At 37.3% G+C, this 19,027-nt stretch overlaps 2 protein-coding genes across 2 annotated transcripts in view; both read right to left on the bottom strand.

Annotated features, from left to right (window-relative positions):
• Window positions 1–19,027, bottom strand: part of LOC136032040 (low-density lipoprotein receptor-related protein 6-like) — a 113,146-nt gene that overhangs the window by 53,023 nt on the left and 41,096 nt on the right. Inside the window, exon 8 of the mRNA XM_065712130.1 lies at window positions 15,872–16,045. Within this exon, the coding sequence (XP_065568202.1) occupies window positions 15,872–16,045 (174 nt within the window). The remainder of the gene's footprint in view (window positions 1–15,871; window positions 16,046–19,027) is intronic.
• Window positions 6,175–7,887, bottom strand: LOC136032041 (cytochrome P450 4c3-like). Its single transcript, XM_065712131.1, has one exon. The coding sequence runs from the start codon at window positions 7,762–7,764 to the stop codon at window positions 6,241–6,243; it is 1,524 nt and encodes a 507-aa protein (XP_065568203.1). The 5' UTR covers window positions 7,765–7,887; the 3' UTR covers window positions 6,175–6,240.

The raw sequence follows: 19,027 nt of genomic DNA, 5'->3' as shown, positions 1-19,027 counted from the left end.
TAGTTCAAAATCTCCTCAACATCTTTTGAAATTTTTACCTTAATACCCTTAGCTTTACCTGTAGCAGTAGTAGTAGCAGTTGCATGCAAATATTATTTTTTGGTTAGTTTAAAATCCCCCATAACATACCCTATAAGTTTCAAATTAATTCTCTAAGCAGTCCTAAGATATCGCGGAAACGCCCTTTTGACAACCTGCATGCAAAAATTGTGTTTTCATTGACTTCAAATTCTCACTCAATATTCCCTAAAGTGTTCGCTAAATACCCATAGCCTTAGTAGTAGCAGTAGAAACAGGAGTAGCTGTATGTACATATCGACTTCTGGTAAGTTAAGCATCCCCCACAAAATACCCTATAAGATCCGACTAATTTCTCTAAGTCGTTCCTAAGATATTGCTGATACGCCCTTTTGACAAACAGCACGCACACAGTGTGTTTTGATTTAGTTCAACTTTCTGTTCAATATTACCTAAAATTGTACCATCCTTAGGCCTAGTAGTAGTAGTAATAGTAGTAGTGGCAGTAGCAGTATGTACATGTTGCCTTTTGGTCAGCACCCCCCTCATCATCTCCTGAAAGTTTCAAGTTAATACTTTAAGCCGTTCCGAAGATATTGCTGATACCCTCTTTTGACAACCTGCATGCACAAAGTGTGTTTTGATTAATTCAACAAACCCCTTGACATGCCCTGAAAGCTTCATCTGAATGCACTTGGCCTTTTTGGACGCCAATGATCATGCAACAAGGGACACGAAACAGCCCCCCCTTTCCCGATAACAAAAACTATATGTAAACAATGGGCGAATTACAGCCCATGTCCCAAGGGCACTGGGGACATAGTAATTGGACCTATCAATTGTGCAGAACAAAATGGGTATCCCAAAATTTTGATCGGATCTTCGCGGAAAAAAGGCTCGTGGAAGAAGGGTGGTTGCCCTCCAATCACTTTTGAATCTTAAAAATGGCACTAGAACTTTCAATTTCCAATCGAATAGGCCCCCTTCAAAGTTTGCGCAACCACCCCTTACACATGAAGTGGCTCTGGAAAAAAACATGGAAATAAGTAATAATATACTGAAGCCTTATGGCTCTTTACTATTGGCACCGCTATAACGCTGTCTCGGATAGGGAGAAACGGAGGCTTTGAAACGGAGAAGCAAAGTTATTCTAAAGCTTGCAAAATATTCGGTGGATTTCCACAAAAATTGATTTTGCTCAAGCCTACGAGAGTTTCAACCTTTGTGAACGAGAGAAGTGAGAGCGACCCTTAAATGTTTATCATCAAGACAGGTAGCGGAAGGGATTATCGAATCTAAACCAAATTTGCTAGGTAGTGAAAGCAAGTTCCCTAGTTTTGCCTTTTTGGGATCCGTATCCGCTCTGGGCTTTGCGGGAAAGGGAAAGATGATCCCTAGTTGTTGTTTTTTTCACACGGGCTACTAGAGCAGTTGGTTAGATCTTAACTAAACTTAGTGGGAAGTAAAGTGTACTAGTTGTGTTTTTGGGGTTCAAACAACATCAAAACTGCGTCAAAGGATAGAAAGGCCAACATAAAGTTTTGTTAGAATATTAGCATTGAATATGAGTTTTACTTTTGATCATGTTCAAACTTTTGACAAATACATGCCAGTCAGCCATAGATATAAATTCTACATGCTTATAATGATAGTGGGATGATGCCGATTTATTCTGGTTGTGGCACGACTTCCAACTCTGATTGAGATTCAAAGTATACTTGTCCTTTTTGGTACTAACGTGCTATAGCAACCACACCCGAGAAGTGAATTTAGGTTAGTGCTAATGAAATATACCAAAATATACTAGGCTAATTATCTCCGAATGCAGACGGAGAAACCGGTTTCCTCAGATAAAGAACAACAGTGTGGTCGCTATAACACCTAAGTACCGTCTTTATTTTTACGGCAACAATAGCAATTACAAGTGTAGGACCCATAATTAAGTTTGGTGTTAGAGATGGTGAAATGCGACAATTGAACATTTGTCATTTGCCGTTTCGAAATCCAGGCTTAAAAGCTAATAATAAAATACGTATTCCAAAGTTAATTTCGTGTCATAAAATTAAGTCCAGACCCCCCCCCCCCCGAAAAAAAGTACAGTGCTTCTTTGGGACTGTATATTTGACATTGTTCTTAGCAAAACTGAACCAAAAAATACACATTTCCACATCGGTAAATCGACAAATACAAAAAATGGAAGATTCCGAAGCTCTACCATAGTAAAGCTATTTTACATACAAAAGGTAGAAATCCCATAATAGTTGCTTAACACAATTATATAATTGATTAGTTAATATAGCACGTTTTGTTTATCAATAGTTAAAAATGGACATATGAAGGGGAAGGAGGACGTTTAGGCCCGTGACCCTTGGAGTATCGAAATTTTTTAAGTCCTGTTCCCCCCCCCTCAACTTTGCCCCTTCCTGAGGTCGAAAGATGTAATGTCACACCTTGAAGAATAAGATGATATTTCATTATAACATGGCTTAAACGACGTTGTTTTTGCTAGAATAGCCAGCAATCAAGCCTTCCTTAAGGATAGCAATATTTCCAAATTAATTTGCAATAATGGCATTAACTTTCTTCCATTAGTATGTGCCACACCGCTTCATTTTTAACCAGGCCACTTTCCATGGCATCAAATCAATTTCCACCACTTTGAACCACGTTCAACCACACCGAGCAACTATCTCAGCTATTGTACACTCCATCAATACCGTAATAATGAAATGGTTTTCAATAATTCTATGCTAAGTGTCTACTGCTCCTACCGGGGGGACTTGATCGAGTCGCATTAAGAATTAGGTTGGATATTAACTTTTTTTAAAAATAGGCGTAATTCTGATAACACTATTTAATCAATTTGACTTTATTGACTTAGTCCTTCATTTCAATAAACAACTATAACATAAAAATAGAAACAACATGACACAAAAATCATTAGCCAAATATTTAGCAAGACAATGCAATATTTGCTTTTCTATGTACGCCAAATCAGGTTTTCCGTACGGATGCATAAGCACTAACTTGTTATTTAAATGTAAACATGGTTGCTCGTTTAGATAAACTTAAAAAAACTGACTTTTTCAGAACAGGTGTGACAACATTCTTTGAATAAAACCAGTGTTATTGAAGATGGTACGATCATAATCAGATGCCATAATATAAAACCTGTTCATCTGAAGAGAAAAAAGATTCATTCCTAAGTGTTTTTACTTCTATAAGCTATTACATTAATAAATCAAGTTTTGTGCAGAAATTAAATAAAAAACAAACAATTTTTTCATTGAAAGCAAGGCGCAACATTAAAACTTAAAATGAACAGACATTATACTGAACAGAGGGGGCTGCCCCTTCCTCAACCCTTGCTCCTTTAAGCTAAAGTTTGGTCTTGTTTCCTTAATCTTTAAAAACGACTACTGAAACACAAGGACCGTTTAATATGAATAATATGCTTTTTAAAGCACTAAAAAACTTTAGCATAACGAGCGAGGATCGACGAAGGGGCAGCCTCCCTGATATACGAAATAATTTCAGTTCGTATTAAGTTTTAGTGCTCCTCCTTATTTTCAGTTGAAAAGACTTGTTTTATTTTATTTAATTCTTGATTGCTTTTCAAATAATGCTGAGAAATCAGGCTCCACTACCACGGAAAACTCTCCCTCCCCATGAGAAAATCCTCTAGAGGGTTTTCAATTCCGGTAAAAATTTACCCTTGACATTTACCCTTAACATTTCCAGCCGTAAAACTGAGCCCGCAAAGAGAAAGTAAGACAAATGCAGACACAAAGTGTATTTTGATTTAGTATAGTACACTCGTGATCATTCCTCGAAGTTTCACCTTAATACCCTTTGTCATTTCGGACATACAAATGCCCCAGGGCCTGTAGGGGGCGTACTATCCCCAGAGACGTAGTTATTAGACCTTTTGACTATTTTAAACAAAATGCCTGTCAAAATTTCGATAAGTAATGGGCATCTAAATAGGGCGAGTGGGGGAGGGGCTGGCTACCCTCAGATCATTTTCGATAATCGCCCTGAACATGCTCTGAAAGTTTAAACTTCATACTCTAAACCAGTTCCTTGATATTACTGATACGCTGCTTTGACAACCAGATTACACATACTGTGTTTTGATTTTGTTAAATACCCTCGTCAACATTTCCTGATAGTAGTCGCAGTTATAAGTAGTTGCAGTGTCAGTCAGGAGTAGTCGCAGTCGCAAATATTCGTAGTCAAAGCCGGAAGTAGGCACAGTTACAAGTAGTCACCATTGCAAGTAGTGGTAGTAGCAATTGCAAGTGGTCACAGTTGTAGCCACAGTAGCAGTGACCCTGAAAGTTTGAAGTTAATACCCTTAACCGGTCCTATATTACAGATATGCCTGTTAGATAACCTGGATACACATGGTGTCTCTTGATTTAGTTCATCATACACCTCAACATTCTCCCAAAATTCCACCTCAATACCCTAACTGTTTTCGAACACCTCCCGGATCAAATATTCCCTCTTTTCCAAATGATAAATCCCGCATTTAAAAACGGGCAAATTGCATAATTTACATTCCTTTCCCCGGGGGCTATGGGGGACATGCATCCCCGGAGGCAGCATAAAAGAAAGTAATATTTGCACTTCAAGAGATTTATCATTTTGCGGGTTTTCTGGGCATTGCTTTGTGTTGTCCTTGATACTTCGAATTCTTAAGTTTTGGAAAAAGATTCATGTGTCAAAAATGTATATGTGAATGTCCAAAGACACGTTGAAGTATAAACAAGATTCAACTTCGAAGGCTCCATTTTTGAGCCTGGAGAAGTCAGGGTACCAACATTTGCCAGAAGCACTAGAGCTCTATCGCCTTATGTCGAAGATTTTTCCAATCCAAGATGTTATGAAACGAAGATTGATGCAGACTGAGCCACCGAGCATAGTGGATTCCATAGAAAGTCAGATTTCTGAAAATGTGTCCGCCAATAAACATTCTGAATACTTGTTGATACAGAAGAATGGTTCCAAAGATGTTCGTTTTGCAGTGGCACTAATCAGTGTGTGTCTTGGGGGGAGGGGGCATATTCCCGTTCTCCAATTTTGAAAAAATAAGCTTTGGGGAATTTTCATTGAAAACTGAGAAACAAGACAAATTTATCCTCCTCTCCGTCCAAGATATCAAATAATGGATTTTCGCCCCTTAAATTTTCCTGAATTGACACCAGTGTCGTTTGGTCATATCAAAATGTTGTTGCAATAGCTTTTGATTAATGAAAATCGACGAAAAAAGGGGAAACAAAAAGGCAAAACTATTTATTTCCTTTGTTTCTTCTTTTTTTTCATTTTTCTTTAATTTTCATTCAACATGTGTAGTCAGTGATATTTTAGAACCTGTGTAGTGGCTCTTGATTCTTCCATTCAGCACCGTTGTTGTTGTTGAGAGTAGATCCGGAATTGATTTTGACCTACAAAACTACCTCAAACATGCTGACTCAAACTACATAAACTAGCGCTTTATTGAAAACTGAGCTTGCTTTGGTGTTTCAGAAAATTATAATTATTGATCATGGCCGGTATGACCATCGAGTCTTATAAATTAGTTTGTTATTTTCTATACACTACTGGGGGACTTTTCTGCTCCTAAGAGAAAATACAGTTATTTTTGCATTGGTTTTGTGTTGTCCTTACAACGCTAGTTTTCAGAGTTCTTAAAAAAAATATCACGAGCTAGTTTATTTGAGCTAACTTTGCAGATAAATCTTGCAAAATCTGCAAAACAATAATTTTTGTTCGTTTTAAGCTTCGATTTCGCTCTTTACTTCCACAATATTTTATACATATATATATATATATATATATATATATATATATATATATATATATATATATATATATATATATATATATATATATATATATATATATATATATATATATATATATATATATATATATATATATATATATATATATATATATATATATATATATATATATATATATATATATATATATATATATATATATATATATATATATATATATATATATATAGTTAATCCTGTTGAGACTTACTTATCTTGAATCCATATCAAACTGAGGTGTTTTCATACAATGAACTGGACCTGTGACTCGAGATCTCCTAGTATATAAAATAGAATAAACAAAGTATTTAAGACACGTATAAAATTGTATTTCACGAAGCATTAGAAACAACAAAACAAAAAACAAGATGACTTATATATTTCTAGGAGACAACTTAACTTTAAAACCACACTTCGGTCTTGTTACAAGCTCAATTAACACCGGCACATTTTCAAATTTTTCTAAACTCGTGATTTTGAATTTTCTTAAAATGCTGCCAACAACCACCTTTTCTTCCATCATAGCAAACTTTTGTCCTATGCAGTTTCTAGGGCCTGCACTAAAAGGGATATATGCATATGGATGTCTCCCCATTGAATTCTCGGGTAAAAAACGATCGGGATCGAAGCGTTCAGGGTCTTTAAAATAGGTAGGATCTCTATGCATTAAAAATGGGACAATTGATACTGCAGACCCTTTAGGGACAATAAAACCGTCCATCTCAATATCTTCAGTAGCATGGCGAGAAAATATTGGAACACTGGGGGAAAGTCTTTGGGCCTCTTTAATACAACATTCCAGATACTTCAAATCTGTTAAGTCCGCCATTGTAAAGTCTCGTTCAGGGTCATCTCCAAATATTAAATCCAATTCTTCGTGAACTCGCTCTTGGATCTCTGGATGACGACCGATAAAAAATAGACACCACCCTATACCAGCAGCTGTGGTATCATGCCCTTCAAACATGAAAGTATCAACCTCTTCTCTTATATCAAAATCAGATAGGTACTTCCCATTACCAGAAGCTTCAATAAGCAAATCTAGAAATGCAAGGCGTTTTTTCTCGACTGGTTTATCTATACCATTTTCATATCTTGCCTTAAATTCAGTTTTCTTCTCTGCAATGACTTTCTCTGTAAAGCCGTGCAAAACATTCAGACATTGTCTATGTCTGAACCCAATAGGGAGCCACTTAAAAATAATGTTCGGTTGAAGCCAAGGGTAAAGTTGTCGGTTTTGGACAATTGCACCAATTTCATAAACTGCTTTAACATACTCAGAATTTGCCTCTTCTTGAGCATTAACATGACGACCCATTGCAGCATCACAAATGGCATCAAGAGCACACCGTGTTATGTAAGGGAAAATATTGAAACCATCGGGAGATCTTCCGTTCACTTTTAAGAGCTTTGATTGGAAAATCTTTGACTGTTCATTAAAAACTTGCAAAAAATCATCAAGAATCTTAAAATGAAAAGCAGGTGTAAGGAGTTTTCGACGGCTATGCCATTTACTACCTGTACTGGTAAGAAGCCCTGTGCCTAGCCAGGGATGAAGAAAACTATATTCATATGATTTTTCAATGTGCTTGCTACTTCTTAGAATAACTTCAGCAGCAGATGCACGGGTCACAAAAATGTTCGGACGATTTCCAATCCAAAGCCTCATAAAAGGATAACTAGAAAATTCTTTGTGCCAACTTCTTATTACAGGAAGTCTCTGTTCTGAAGGGACAAACAAGTCTAAAGCGTTTCCGAAAAAGGGAATAGGCTTAGGTCCAGGCAAATCATTCAACTGTTTAGTTGCGTTTCGACGAATAAAGATAAAAGTCAGTAAACATGTTAGCACAGCCAGTATCGCAGGCAGAAAAAGTGTAACACTCTCTATAGACAACATTTCTCTCACATCCACAGAACAACACTGAAGAAAAATCAACGAAAAATTGATCACGTAGTGTTCCGGAAACCTATTGATTAAAATTACGTAGTCATTATCACTGGCGAATGAGAAAAGAACAGAAGACACTATCTTTATTCAGGTTACCCGTTTGGATTGAACTCAACATGAAAAGTCACATGGCCAATCCCCATGGTTCTTGAAGTGGGTGTTATTCCATTTTCGTAGATGCCTTATCCGATTTAACAGTCCATTTTCTATTGTTTGTAAAGAATATTTGAGCCTCTTGTCTCAGTTTACACAATAAACAGTCTTAATTATTTTGGTACTTCTGTATTAATCAGAGCACACTCGGGAAGTGATGTTCGATTAGTGCTAATGAAATGAAATATGATGAATATATAATAGTTTAGAAAAGAATTTGGGCTATATATTTGCACATTAGGGGGGGGGGGGGTAAAGCATAGCATATATTAAATGCGTTCACTAACCATTGCTGTATTTAATATATGCTATGCTTTGCCCCCACCCTCCCCCCTAATGTGCATATATATAGCCCAAATTTGTTGGCATAAACCAAACCAAAATACAAACTAAATACTTAAATAGAATATAGCTACACTTTAATTTCGATCGCGAATGATGCGAGCATGACACAAGAAACTGGTCAAGCAACTTCTTTATACCACACAATTACCTTTGGTTGCAAAATAAATTATAGCTATATTTTATTTAAGTATTTAGTTTGCATTTTGGTTTTGTTTGGTTAATTGCCAAGAAATTTGGGCTAAATATTTGCACATTAGGGGGTGGGGGTAAATCATAGCATATATCAAATGCAGCGATGGTTAGTTTACGCATTTGATATATGCTATGCTTTACCCCCCCCCCCCCAATGTGCAAATATATAGCCCAAATTTGTTTCTAAACTATTATGTATTCATCAAATTTTGTTTCATTTCATTAGCATTAATCGAACTTCACTTCCCGAGTGTGTTATTGAGTGTGTTCTGAATAATACACAAGTACCACTTTTTTATAGCTAAATAAAGTAATCAACTAAATAGAATATGCACAAGTTCAAGGAAGAGGGGTTCATTGGCCAAAGCCACCACTAGAACAATCAACAGGAGGAGGCCTCAGTCCGAAATGGAAACCAAAACACTAAAAAGGGAAGCTTGATAAACAATATCATAGGCAACGCAATAGAGTTGCCTAAGTAAAGAACGATGTTAGCACAATGTATTATTTATTATTGTTATTATTATCTTTTTTGTTTGTTTTAGATTGGGGCACTCCGTATGGAAGGAGTCGTCGTAGAAACTTCGAAAAGGGCTCATTCAATTGGAAATTGAAGGACCTAACGCCCTCTTTAATAGTCGAAAGTGATTTGGAGGGTAACCAACCCCTCCCCACTCACGCCCATCACTTCCCTCAAAACATCCAATTAAAATTTTGAGATAGCCATTTTGTTCAACGCAGTTGAAAGGTCCAGAAATTATGCTATTGAGGACAACCCCAGCCCACAGCCCTCAGGGAGAGGGTTGTAAGGTATGTCCTGCGGGCATATAAGTTTTTTTTTTAAAAAGGGTGGTCGTATAAGCTTCAGAGGGGGCTAATTGGATTGTTAGTCAGAAATTGTAGGGTCCTTTTTAAGAGTTAGAGGTAATCGGAGTGGAACTACCCTCCCCCCCCCCAAATACACACACACACTGACATCATATTTTCCCGAAATGCAACCATGGGGGGATAGACGCGCTCCGATCCCTTTTGACTTATAAAAAAGTAACTAGAACTTTCAATTGACAATGAAATGAGCTGCCTCTTAACTTTATACGACATCCCCTTACATAAAAACCTTATATTCTCCCGGGGCATAATTTAAAACACTTGCCCCCAGGCTCTGGGAGTTTGTGTCAACCCCGGAGTTTTTATTATCTGATTTTTGAACTATTTTTAACAAATTGGCTATCAAAACTTTTTAACGGATGGGTTTGGGGGGAAAAGGTGTAGGAGGGGGGCTAGTTACCCTTCGATATCTTTTGAATCTTAAAAGTGAACTAAAACTTTTAAATTACAAGTAAATGATCCCGCTCTGAATTTTATACAAGAATCCCTTCTATAAGAACCATGTGTGCCCCCAGGGCATAGCTTACAATACCTGCCCCCGGTCCCTGGGGGGTTGTGTCGACCCCAGGGTTTTTATATGATTTTCAACTATTTTTGACAAAATGGTTATCTCAACATTTGTATCAGATTTATTTGGGGAAAAGAGGGCGTGGGGGAGGGCTAGTGCCCTCCGATCTCTTTTGAATAGAGCGATATAGGCCCTCATAACCTGGGGGCAAGGGTTGTAAGTTATGCCCCGAAAGCATATAAGGTTTTTATGGAATGGGTGGTCATATAAACTTTGGATAGGGCTTATCTATTGGAAATTGGGAGTTATGGTGCTCTTTTAAAGAGTCAAAAGTGAGTTGAGGGCAACCAGCCCCCCTCCCATGACCATCATTTACCAGAACAAACATTCAATAAAAAAATTTTAGACGTCTACTTTCTTCTGCATTGTTGAAAGATCCTGTACTTATGTTTTTGGGGACGTCAACCCCCGCACAGCCTCCAAAACAAGGTCGTAAGTTAGGCAATTCGTTCTTTATTTACATATAGTATAAGCTAGGGCGTAGCTCCAGTATTTTTATTCGGGGGGGGGGGGCAAGAGGTGGTCCACAACCGGGAGTCAAGGGGTATGGGATATTCTTAAGATAAAGAGGTTTTGGAACATTTGTCAAAAACACAAGCCCAAATGTGTTTTCAAGATGTCGGAAAACTTGTTTTAGGAAATAATTTTATAATTAATACTGAATGCCCACAGAAAAAAAAGGAAGGGGGGATTTGCCTGCCATAAGTCTTCAATAACTTATTTTCAACATATTTTAACAATTTAAAATAGAGGCAACTATTTATAGAGGCATATTAAATAGCAGTTTTTAAATAGAGACAACTGTCCCCTTGCCCCTCCCCCCAAACGACACCACTGAATATATGTTATAGAGAAAGGTATGCATGTTTGACCTTTACTTTCCAAAAAGACAAAGGGGATTTAGGTGAGCCTTTCAAAGAAGATTGAGAGGAGTGTTGAACTAAATCAAAATACATTATGTGTATACGGGCGGTCGAAAAGGCATAACTCAGGAATGACAGAGTATATTAAATTGGAACTTTCAGGAAATGATAAGGGAGATGATCAATTGACCGAAAAGGTAACATTTGTACGCTACTACTACTACTACTACTGCACTACCACAACTACTGCTTCCACTACTACTACTACAATCACAGTACTATATTTAAAATATTTGAATTAAATCAAAAGACACTATGTGCCTGGAAACTGACAAAAGAGCGGATCTTAAGAATGGATTTGAGTATTAAGTTGAAACTTTCAGAAAATAATTAAAGGGGAGATCAATTGACCAAAAGGCAATGTATGCATGTTACTACTAATGCTACCACCGCTGCTACATTTACTACTACTACTGCTGCTACTACTAGTAAGGCTAAGAGCATTAAGATTAAAATAGCAAAAGTATATAAATATACAGGTTATCGAAAGGATATATCAGCTATGTCATAACACGGCTAATTTCATTAAGTTTAAGCTTCAAGGACTTGATGAGAATAATGTTCAAATGAACAAAAGACAAAATATACACTATTAATGCTACCACTACAGTTCCTATAAACAATGAAGCTAAGGGTGTTAAGGTCAAACTTTCGGGAACTTTTAGGGGGAGTTTCAATTAAACGGAAAAACCATATGCTTACAGGTTTTCAAAAGGGAATGTAAGCACAATCATAGGCAGCACCGCTCTATATTAACTAAAAATATAATTGGAACTTTTAAAGAAGCTATTTAGGTTCAAGATTAAAAGTTCTAGTTTCCTTTTTAAGAGTAAAACAAAGTTGGAGGGCGAGTGACCCTCCTCCCGAGAACGACTAAGGAGTTATAAACGTAAATTAAACAATTAGCCATAGATGTGGCTAAAATCACATTTCGATAAATTAGCAATACACAGTGTTTTTTTCATTAACCTCAATAACAAACACTTTGGTGGATCAGAAACTAGATTGTGTAGCCCCTGCACCTATCAACTAACGTTTGAAGTCTCCGTCCCTTACCCCTCCCCCACCCTCCCTTTCCCCGACTATGCCTGAAATTTTAAATTTTATTTCCCAAAGCCGTTCATAAGATATTGCAGATATGCTATTTCAACGACCTGGAAGTTTCAACTCCCTCTGAACTATTCCCTAGACTTTGCAGATATGGAATTTGATAGCCTGGTTGCATAAGGTATCTTTTGATTTAACTGACATAGTTCAATGTTCACTTGCCCCCCCCCCACCAAAAAAAATCAACCTTGAAAGTTTCAACTGAATACCCTAAGCAGTTCCTGAGACGTTGCAGATTCACCGATCTGACTGCCTGGGAAAGCGCAGCATCCTCGGACGCAGCTTGCTATCGACTTGATGACAAGTTGACTTTAATTAAGTTGCCAAGACACAGGCCACTTATTTCTGAATTAAAATCAAGTTGCTGTCAAGCCATGGCTAATTAGGGATAAAGCCAAGACAGATATTTTGAGCGAAAGGCAAAGCTCTCATAGGCCTTTTTCAGGATTGTATAAAAATGATGTCTTTTTCACTTGTTGATAGATAGTTTATCATACATCCATCCTAGGGCAAAACTAAGGTAGATAGTCATAGAACTAGTGTGCAGAGATAATACGTCCTATAGGAGCTTACAATGCAAAATTTTTAGGTGCATCAGAGACAGAACTTAATTACCCTTTTTCCTCTCGTCCCAACACAAAAATTTGAAGTTCAATTCCTCCATCTTCCGCCTTTTTTCTTCTGTAGCAAATTCAAGTTCAAACACCAAAGCTGTTCACAGTATATAGCAGATATACTATTTCAGTGACCTGGATACACAGAGTGTCTTTTTATTTACTTTATCTCCCCCCCCCCCCGCTTACCTCTAAGTCAAAATTTGAGATCTACTTAATCCCACCCCAAGAATCCTTGTTGATTTCAATCTGTCTGTCAAACCACGGTGAGATACTTATTAGACTTTTCGACATTTTTAAAAAAAAATAGTTTTCTTAAAACGTCGATCCAATATGAGAGGTTCACAGTACAGTAGAAATGTCTAGACAGTACGATCATATCCTATCTCAACCATTAGACAAACCCGGGCCGGGATGCAGCTCCTGCGGAGGTCATATAAACCAAGAAAAATATAAGAGACTTTAGATTTTCTCATGGATAGGCACGCGTGTGGTATCGTTATTCACAACCTGGAGAAAAGGATAAGAAACAAGACGAATCAAGCGTCTAGGAGATAAGGAAGAATACAATACGTTGAAGAGATAAAAAAAGGAAAATAATTGGTCTGGCTGTAATAATGCAAAAGGTAAAGATGAAATTGGTGTGAGAATGGAAATAAAAACAAAGAATGAATTTATAAGGATAATCAAGTTAAAAATAAGTTTTATTTGAACAATGCCATAGCGTGGTGACATTTGATTAGGAAGTTTGGCGCTTTGCATTGATATTTCAGTTCCATAGTTTCATCAATTTGTTCTTAAAGGAAAATTATGTGATCGGGATGAACGCAGACTCACGGCTAAATTAAGTTTAGTCACTTCTTTTTATTTCCCATATGTTTTTTGATATTGGTTTAATTTCTAGAGAGCGAAAAAAGAGAGCTGAATGTAAGGAATGAAAAAAACTCCCTTTTTCCAAAAAAGAAAATCCTAGAAATCCGCATGAATAAAATAATTTGTTTTGGCATCTGCAAAAGTCTTTTGCTATGTCGTATTAAAGCTTAATAATTAAGCTATATCAAATTATGCAAGCAAGGCCATTGGTGGATCTAGTGAGGGGCCATATCCCCCTCCCTTCTGACTCCGAACCTGCCCTGGACAAAACAAAGTTTGATAAGTAACTGACAATAAACTTGATAACTAGAATGATTAAATAATTTTAAATAATCCTAACACAATTCTGAAATATTCCAAGTTTTATACCAAACTTGCACGTAACCCGAAACTGGAAAGATTTCACGTAATTTCTAAGTTCGTGGCTGAACAATAATAACAACACGCATTACTTTATATTCTGCTTATAATACAAATACAATTCTTTTGATGTCAATCAATTTTCTGAAAACTCACTAAAAATTCCAAGACAAATAGTTCCTAACAGACATTTTGTATTTCCTTGGATAGGGCTACTCCAGCAGTTATTAGAAGAAAAACAAAGGTCCTAACATCAAATTTCGAAGGACATTTCTATGGCCCCAAAAAACATAAATAAGGAAAAATTCAAAAGAATATTTTCCCTTACCAAAAAGAAAAAAGTTTTGACGCCCCATGGCGCAATATCACAATCTAAAACCACAGAATATTGTGAAACCTAATAGATAATTTGTGCTAAAACTATTAGGTTGCCTCTTTGAGGTAAAAGATTTTGTGGTAAATTTCAAATAGTCCCGCCACTTCATGAATCCCTCTTCCACTATAAATGAAATTCCTGCTATTTCCGTGTTACAGTATTGATCAGAAGTTAGTACTGGAAACTTCCGCATTTGCTAAAATTTCATCCAAACTCTCCTTTTATAAATCCTGGATCCTCCACTCCGTCAAGTCATAAGTCATACCTGTGAGATGGGATAGTGGCGAACCACTTCGCCACTTCAGCCGCTTTCCTTTCTGCTTTCGCAATCATAAATAATACAGGTTCGCACCATTTTCAAAGTTGATCGAAGAACTGAGAAATGTACAATGGATCGATTAAACAAAGGAAATAGGAGGAGCTTTTAAACGCACCGAGACTCTAGGTGACAGATATTTTTTAGGATGATCGTACTGTCTAGATAAATCTAATGTGATCACAAGGTAGAGGGGGGAGTAGCAGAGAGCAATTGGAGAGAGACGGTTGCTGCCAAATCCTTTTCAATTTCTAAAAGGGCAATAAGACTGCCAATTCCAAATCAAATTAATTCCCTTACAAGTTTCTACGGAAACCACACCGAAAAGAAAGGTCGAGGGAGAATTTTTAGGGGTTTCGTTAGGCCCTGCTTCGGGTAGAAGAAACTTTTTTTTCTTTTTTTTCTTCTGCAATGGGGTCCTCTTAGCCCTAGACTTAAATATATAGTCCAAGTTTTAAGCCAAGAGAGAAAAAGTTCTAGGGCCCTTCTTCAGCTTCACTATCGAGGGGGGACTAGTATTTTGGCCTATTTCCAGGACCCCTACCATAATAAAACAGTTGATCTTTTAACCTGGAGATCGATCCATGAGAACTACCAGCCAATGACACATATCAAACAAGCCATCCTCCCCTTTTTTTCACCATAAAACCAATGGGCAAACAATTAGCAATTTGCAACAAATACAGTACTTGCCCCATGGACTGTGGGGGTCAATCCATTTCAAGAGGCGTATTTATTGGACCTTTTGACTGTTTTGAACAAAAATAGCTATCTTAAATAATCCCCTTTCAAAGTTCCTATGAACACCTTTGATAGAAAAGTACAATTCTTTTGACTAAGTTTACCTACTAAGTAACCTGACTAAGTCTTGAAAGGAACCAAATTTGTTTCTATTTTCCCTTTTACAATGGGGCCCTCTTAGCCTAGGACTTGTATATGTAGCCTAAGTTTCGATTATAAAAAAAATCCCCTTTTTGGGGGGAGGGACAGGGACTGTGCCACGATCTTTTTTGTACATGAGATTCCAAGTTTCAAATTGATCATAAGTTTCAAATTCCAAGTTGATCATATAAAAACTGATCATAGAAAAAGTTTTTCAACCACTGAATGACACTTGTAAAAAAAATGTAGTGAAGATTTGTGGCTCTTTACTACAGGCGTCACTGAAGCGTTGTCAGTGACAGTGTTTCGCCTTTGTGTTCACTTGTCATTTTTATATATATTTCATTTTTAATTTTTTTTCAGTGAAAAGCATTAAATAAAGATGTCCGTTCAATTAATGTGTTAGGGGTTTTGTTTTCATCTTTCTTTTGAAATTACCAATGCAAAACGCAAGCATACCTTCCGAGAAGTCCCATTAAGTCTGGCAACTTCAATTCTGTCGGTCCCAGTGTCAGTCCAGTATATGTTTTTTGCAACCCAGTCAACAGCAATGCCATCTGGATGGTGGATTTCTGTTCGAATCACATCCTCTTGACTGTTTCCGTCAAGGGCTGCTCTGTGTATTCCTCTTACCTACAAATTATGAAAATTAAGTAAAAGAACAATGAAATCTTTTTTTTGAACCGGTTAAATGGACGCTTACAAAACAATATATATATATATATATCTTTAAGAAAGGGAAGTTATGCAATTTTTGTTAAAAGCAGGCGCAAAATATAAGAAAAAAACGTGGCTGAAAAATTAGCAAAAAACTAGAAACAAATGACACCAACAAAGGTACTAATGGGGAGGAGTGTCCACTTCCTCTAAATTCCCTCCTATATATTTTTTGAAAAATATCTTTTGTGGGTATTTTCATTAAAAATAATCGAAAATAACAAAATTGCTTCCCTAATTTTTAAAAAATACATTTTACCCTCAGGCTTCCCCCCCCCCTACGTTTTTGTGTCCCAAGGCATCAAAAAGTCTAAGAAGGTGTGCTTTCCTTAGGTGTAGTTGCTTTGGGGGATCATCAAATTGCTAATGTTTGAATTTTTATGGATGAAAAGCGTTGTCCAATTTAATTAATTAGAACTAAATATTTATCGTCAAGGTTCATGTATCAACCTTGAAAAAATATGATAGAGCCACAATAAATTCCGAATTTGTAAATTATCAGAAGAAAAATTCCAGTTTTCAGGTATGGATATACCCAAGATGGGTCTAGGGCTGAAAAATGTATTCATTTTGGTGCCCTTGGGGCCAAATGATTAAGTTGTATCTAGAAACAAGAGCTAAGAGCTCATATAGCACTTGTGACGAGGCCGGACAAGCCAAGAGCCAAGAGCTCATATGGTGTGAGCTCTAGCAAACTTCTAAGAATCAATAGATTGATTTAAAAAGAAAATCGGAGGCTTAATGCCGATCGGGATTTAAAATAAGAGCTCTGAGTCACAAGGTCCTTCTAAATATCAAAATTCATTAGGATCCAATCACCCACTCGTAAGTTATCTTATTTTTTTCTACTTTTTCTCTCCCTTCAGCCCCCCGGCTGGTCTAATCGGGGAAAGCGACTTTATCAAGTCAATTTGTGCAGCTTCCGGACACGCCTACCCACTTCCATCGTCCTAGCACGTCCAGAAGCACCAAACTCGCCAAGGCACGGAACCCCACCCCCTAACTTCCCCAAAGAGAGTGAATCCAGTACGATTACGTCAATCACGTATCTACGATATTTGCTTATTCTACCCACCAGGTTTCATCCCGATTTATCTACTCTAAGCGTTTTCCAATATTTTCGGTTTCCCCCTCCAAATGGATTTGAAATAAGAGCTCAACATGAGTTCATGAGTTCCTTCTAAATATCAAATTTCATTAAGATCCGGTCACCCGTTCTTAAGTTAAAAATTCCTCAATTGTTTTTAATTTTCCGAATCAACACCCCCCAGCTCATCCAAAGTGAACAGATCCGTCCCAATTATGTCAATCACATATCTATAACTTGTGCTTATTCTTCCCGTCAAGTTTCATCCCGATCTCTCAACTCTAAGCGTTTTTCAAGATTTCTGCTTCCCCCCTCCAACCCCCTATGTCCCCAGATCCATTCAAATTAAAAAGGGAGCATCTGAGACATAAGATCCTTCTATATATCAAGTTTCATTAAGATCTGATCACCCATTCGTAAGATAAAGATACCTCAATTTTCACGTTTTCCAAGAAATCCGGTTTCCCCTTCCAACTCCCCCCAATGTCACCGGATTTGGTCGGGATTTTAAATAAGAGCTCTAAAGCACAAGATCCTTCTAAATATCAAATTTTATTAAGATCTGGTCACCCGTTCGTAAGTTACAAATACCTCATTTTTTCTAATTTTTTGCCCTCCCCCCAACTCCACCAAAGAGGGCGGATCCATTCCGGTTATGTCGGTCACGTATCTAGAACTTCTGCTTATTTTTCCCGCCAAGTTTCATCCCGATCCCTCCACTCTAAGTGTTTTTCAAAGATTTTAAGCACCCCCCTCCAACTCCCCCATTTGTCACCGGATCCAGAGCGGATCCGTTCCGGTTATGTCAGTCTCGTATCTTGGACTTCTTTTATTCTTTCCACCTGATCTCTCCACTTTAAGTGTTTTCCAAGGTTTCCAGTCCCCCCCCCCCCCTAATGACTCTGGATACGGTCGGGATTTAAAATAAAAGATCTGAGTTATGAGGTTCTTCTAAATATGAAATTTCAGTAAGATCCGATCACTCCTTCGTAAGTTGAAAATACCAAATTTTTTCTAATTTTTGTCAGAATTCACCCCCCCCCCCCAGCTTCCCAAAACAGAGCAGATCCGTTTCTGTTATTTCAATCACGTATCTAGGACTTCTGCTTATTTTTCCCACCAAGTTTCATCCCGATCCCTCCACTCTAAGCGTTTTCCAAGATTTTAGGTTCTCCCCTCCAACTCCCCCTAATGTCACCAGATCTGGTCGGGATTTAAAATAAGAGCTCTGAGACACAATATCCTTCCAAGCATCAAATTTCATTAAGATCCCATCACCCTTTCGTAAGATATTTCTATTTTTTCCAATTAACCAGCCCCCCACTCCCCCCCCCAGATGGTCAAATCGGGAAAACGACTACGACTACTTCTAATTTAATCTGGTCCGGTCCCTGATACGCCTGCCAAATTTCATCGTCCTAGCTTACCTGGAAGTGCCTAAAGTAGCAAAACCGGAACCGACAAACCGACAGAATTTGCGATCGCTATATGTCACTTCGTTAATACCAAGTGCCATAAAAATATTTAAAAAAAAGTTTAGATCAATTTACACCATAAACTATATACATATTGTAGTGTTAAAGGTAACTTTTACTAACAAATTTACTAAGCATTTATGCTACGCTTATCCTTTTAATTCAAAGAAGAGCGGACAAGATGTTGTCCTGACTACAGAGAATGTATGCATAGCTTTTCTGTTCATCATGATGCACAGAAACATAATAAATGAACTAGAAAAACGAAGAAATAATACAAATAACAACACACAAACTTATATCAGCACTTAACGACAAAACTAGCCTAACGAAGAG

The sequence above is a fragment of the Artemia franciscana genome, chromosome 10, assembly GCF_032884065.1.
Source record: "Artemia franciscana chromosome 10, ASM3288406v1, whole genome shotgun sequence".
NCBI lineage: Eukaryota > Metazoa > Arthropoda > Branchiopoda > Anostraca > Artemiidae > Artemia > Artemia franciscana.
The sequence above is the reverse complement of the archived record's forward strand: the minus strand, read 5'-3'. Positions and strand labels throughout refer to the sequence as shown.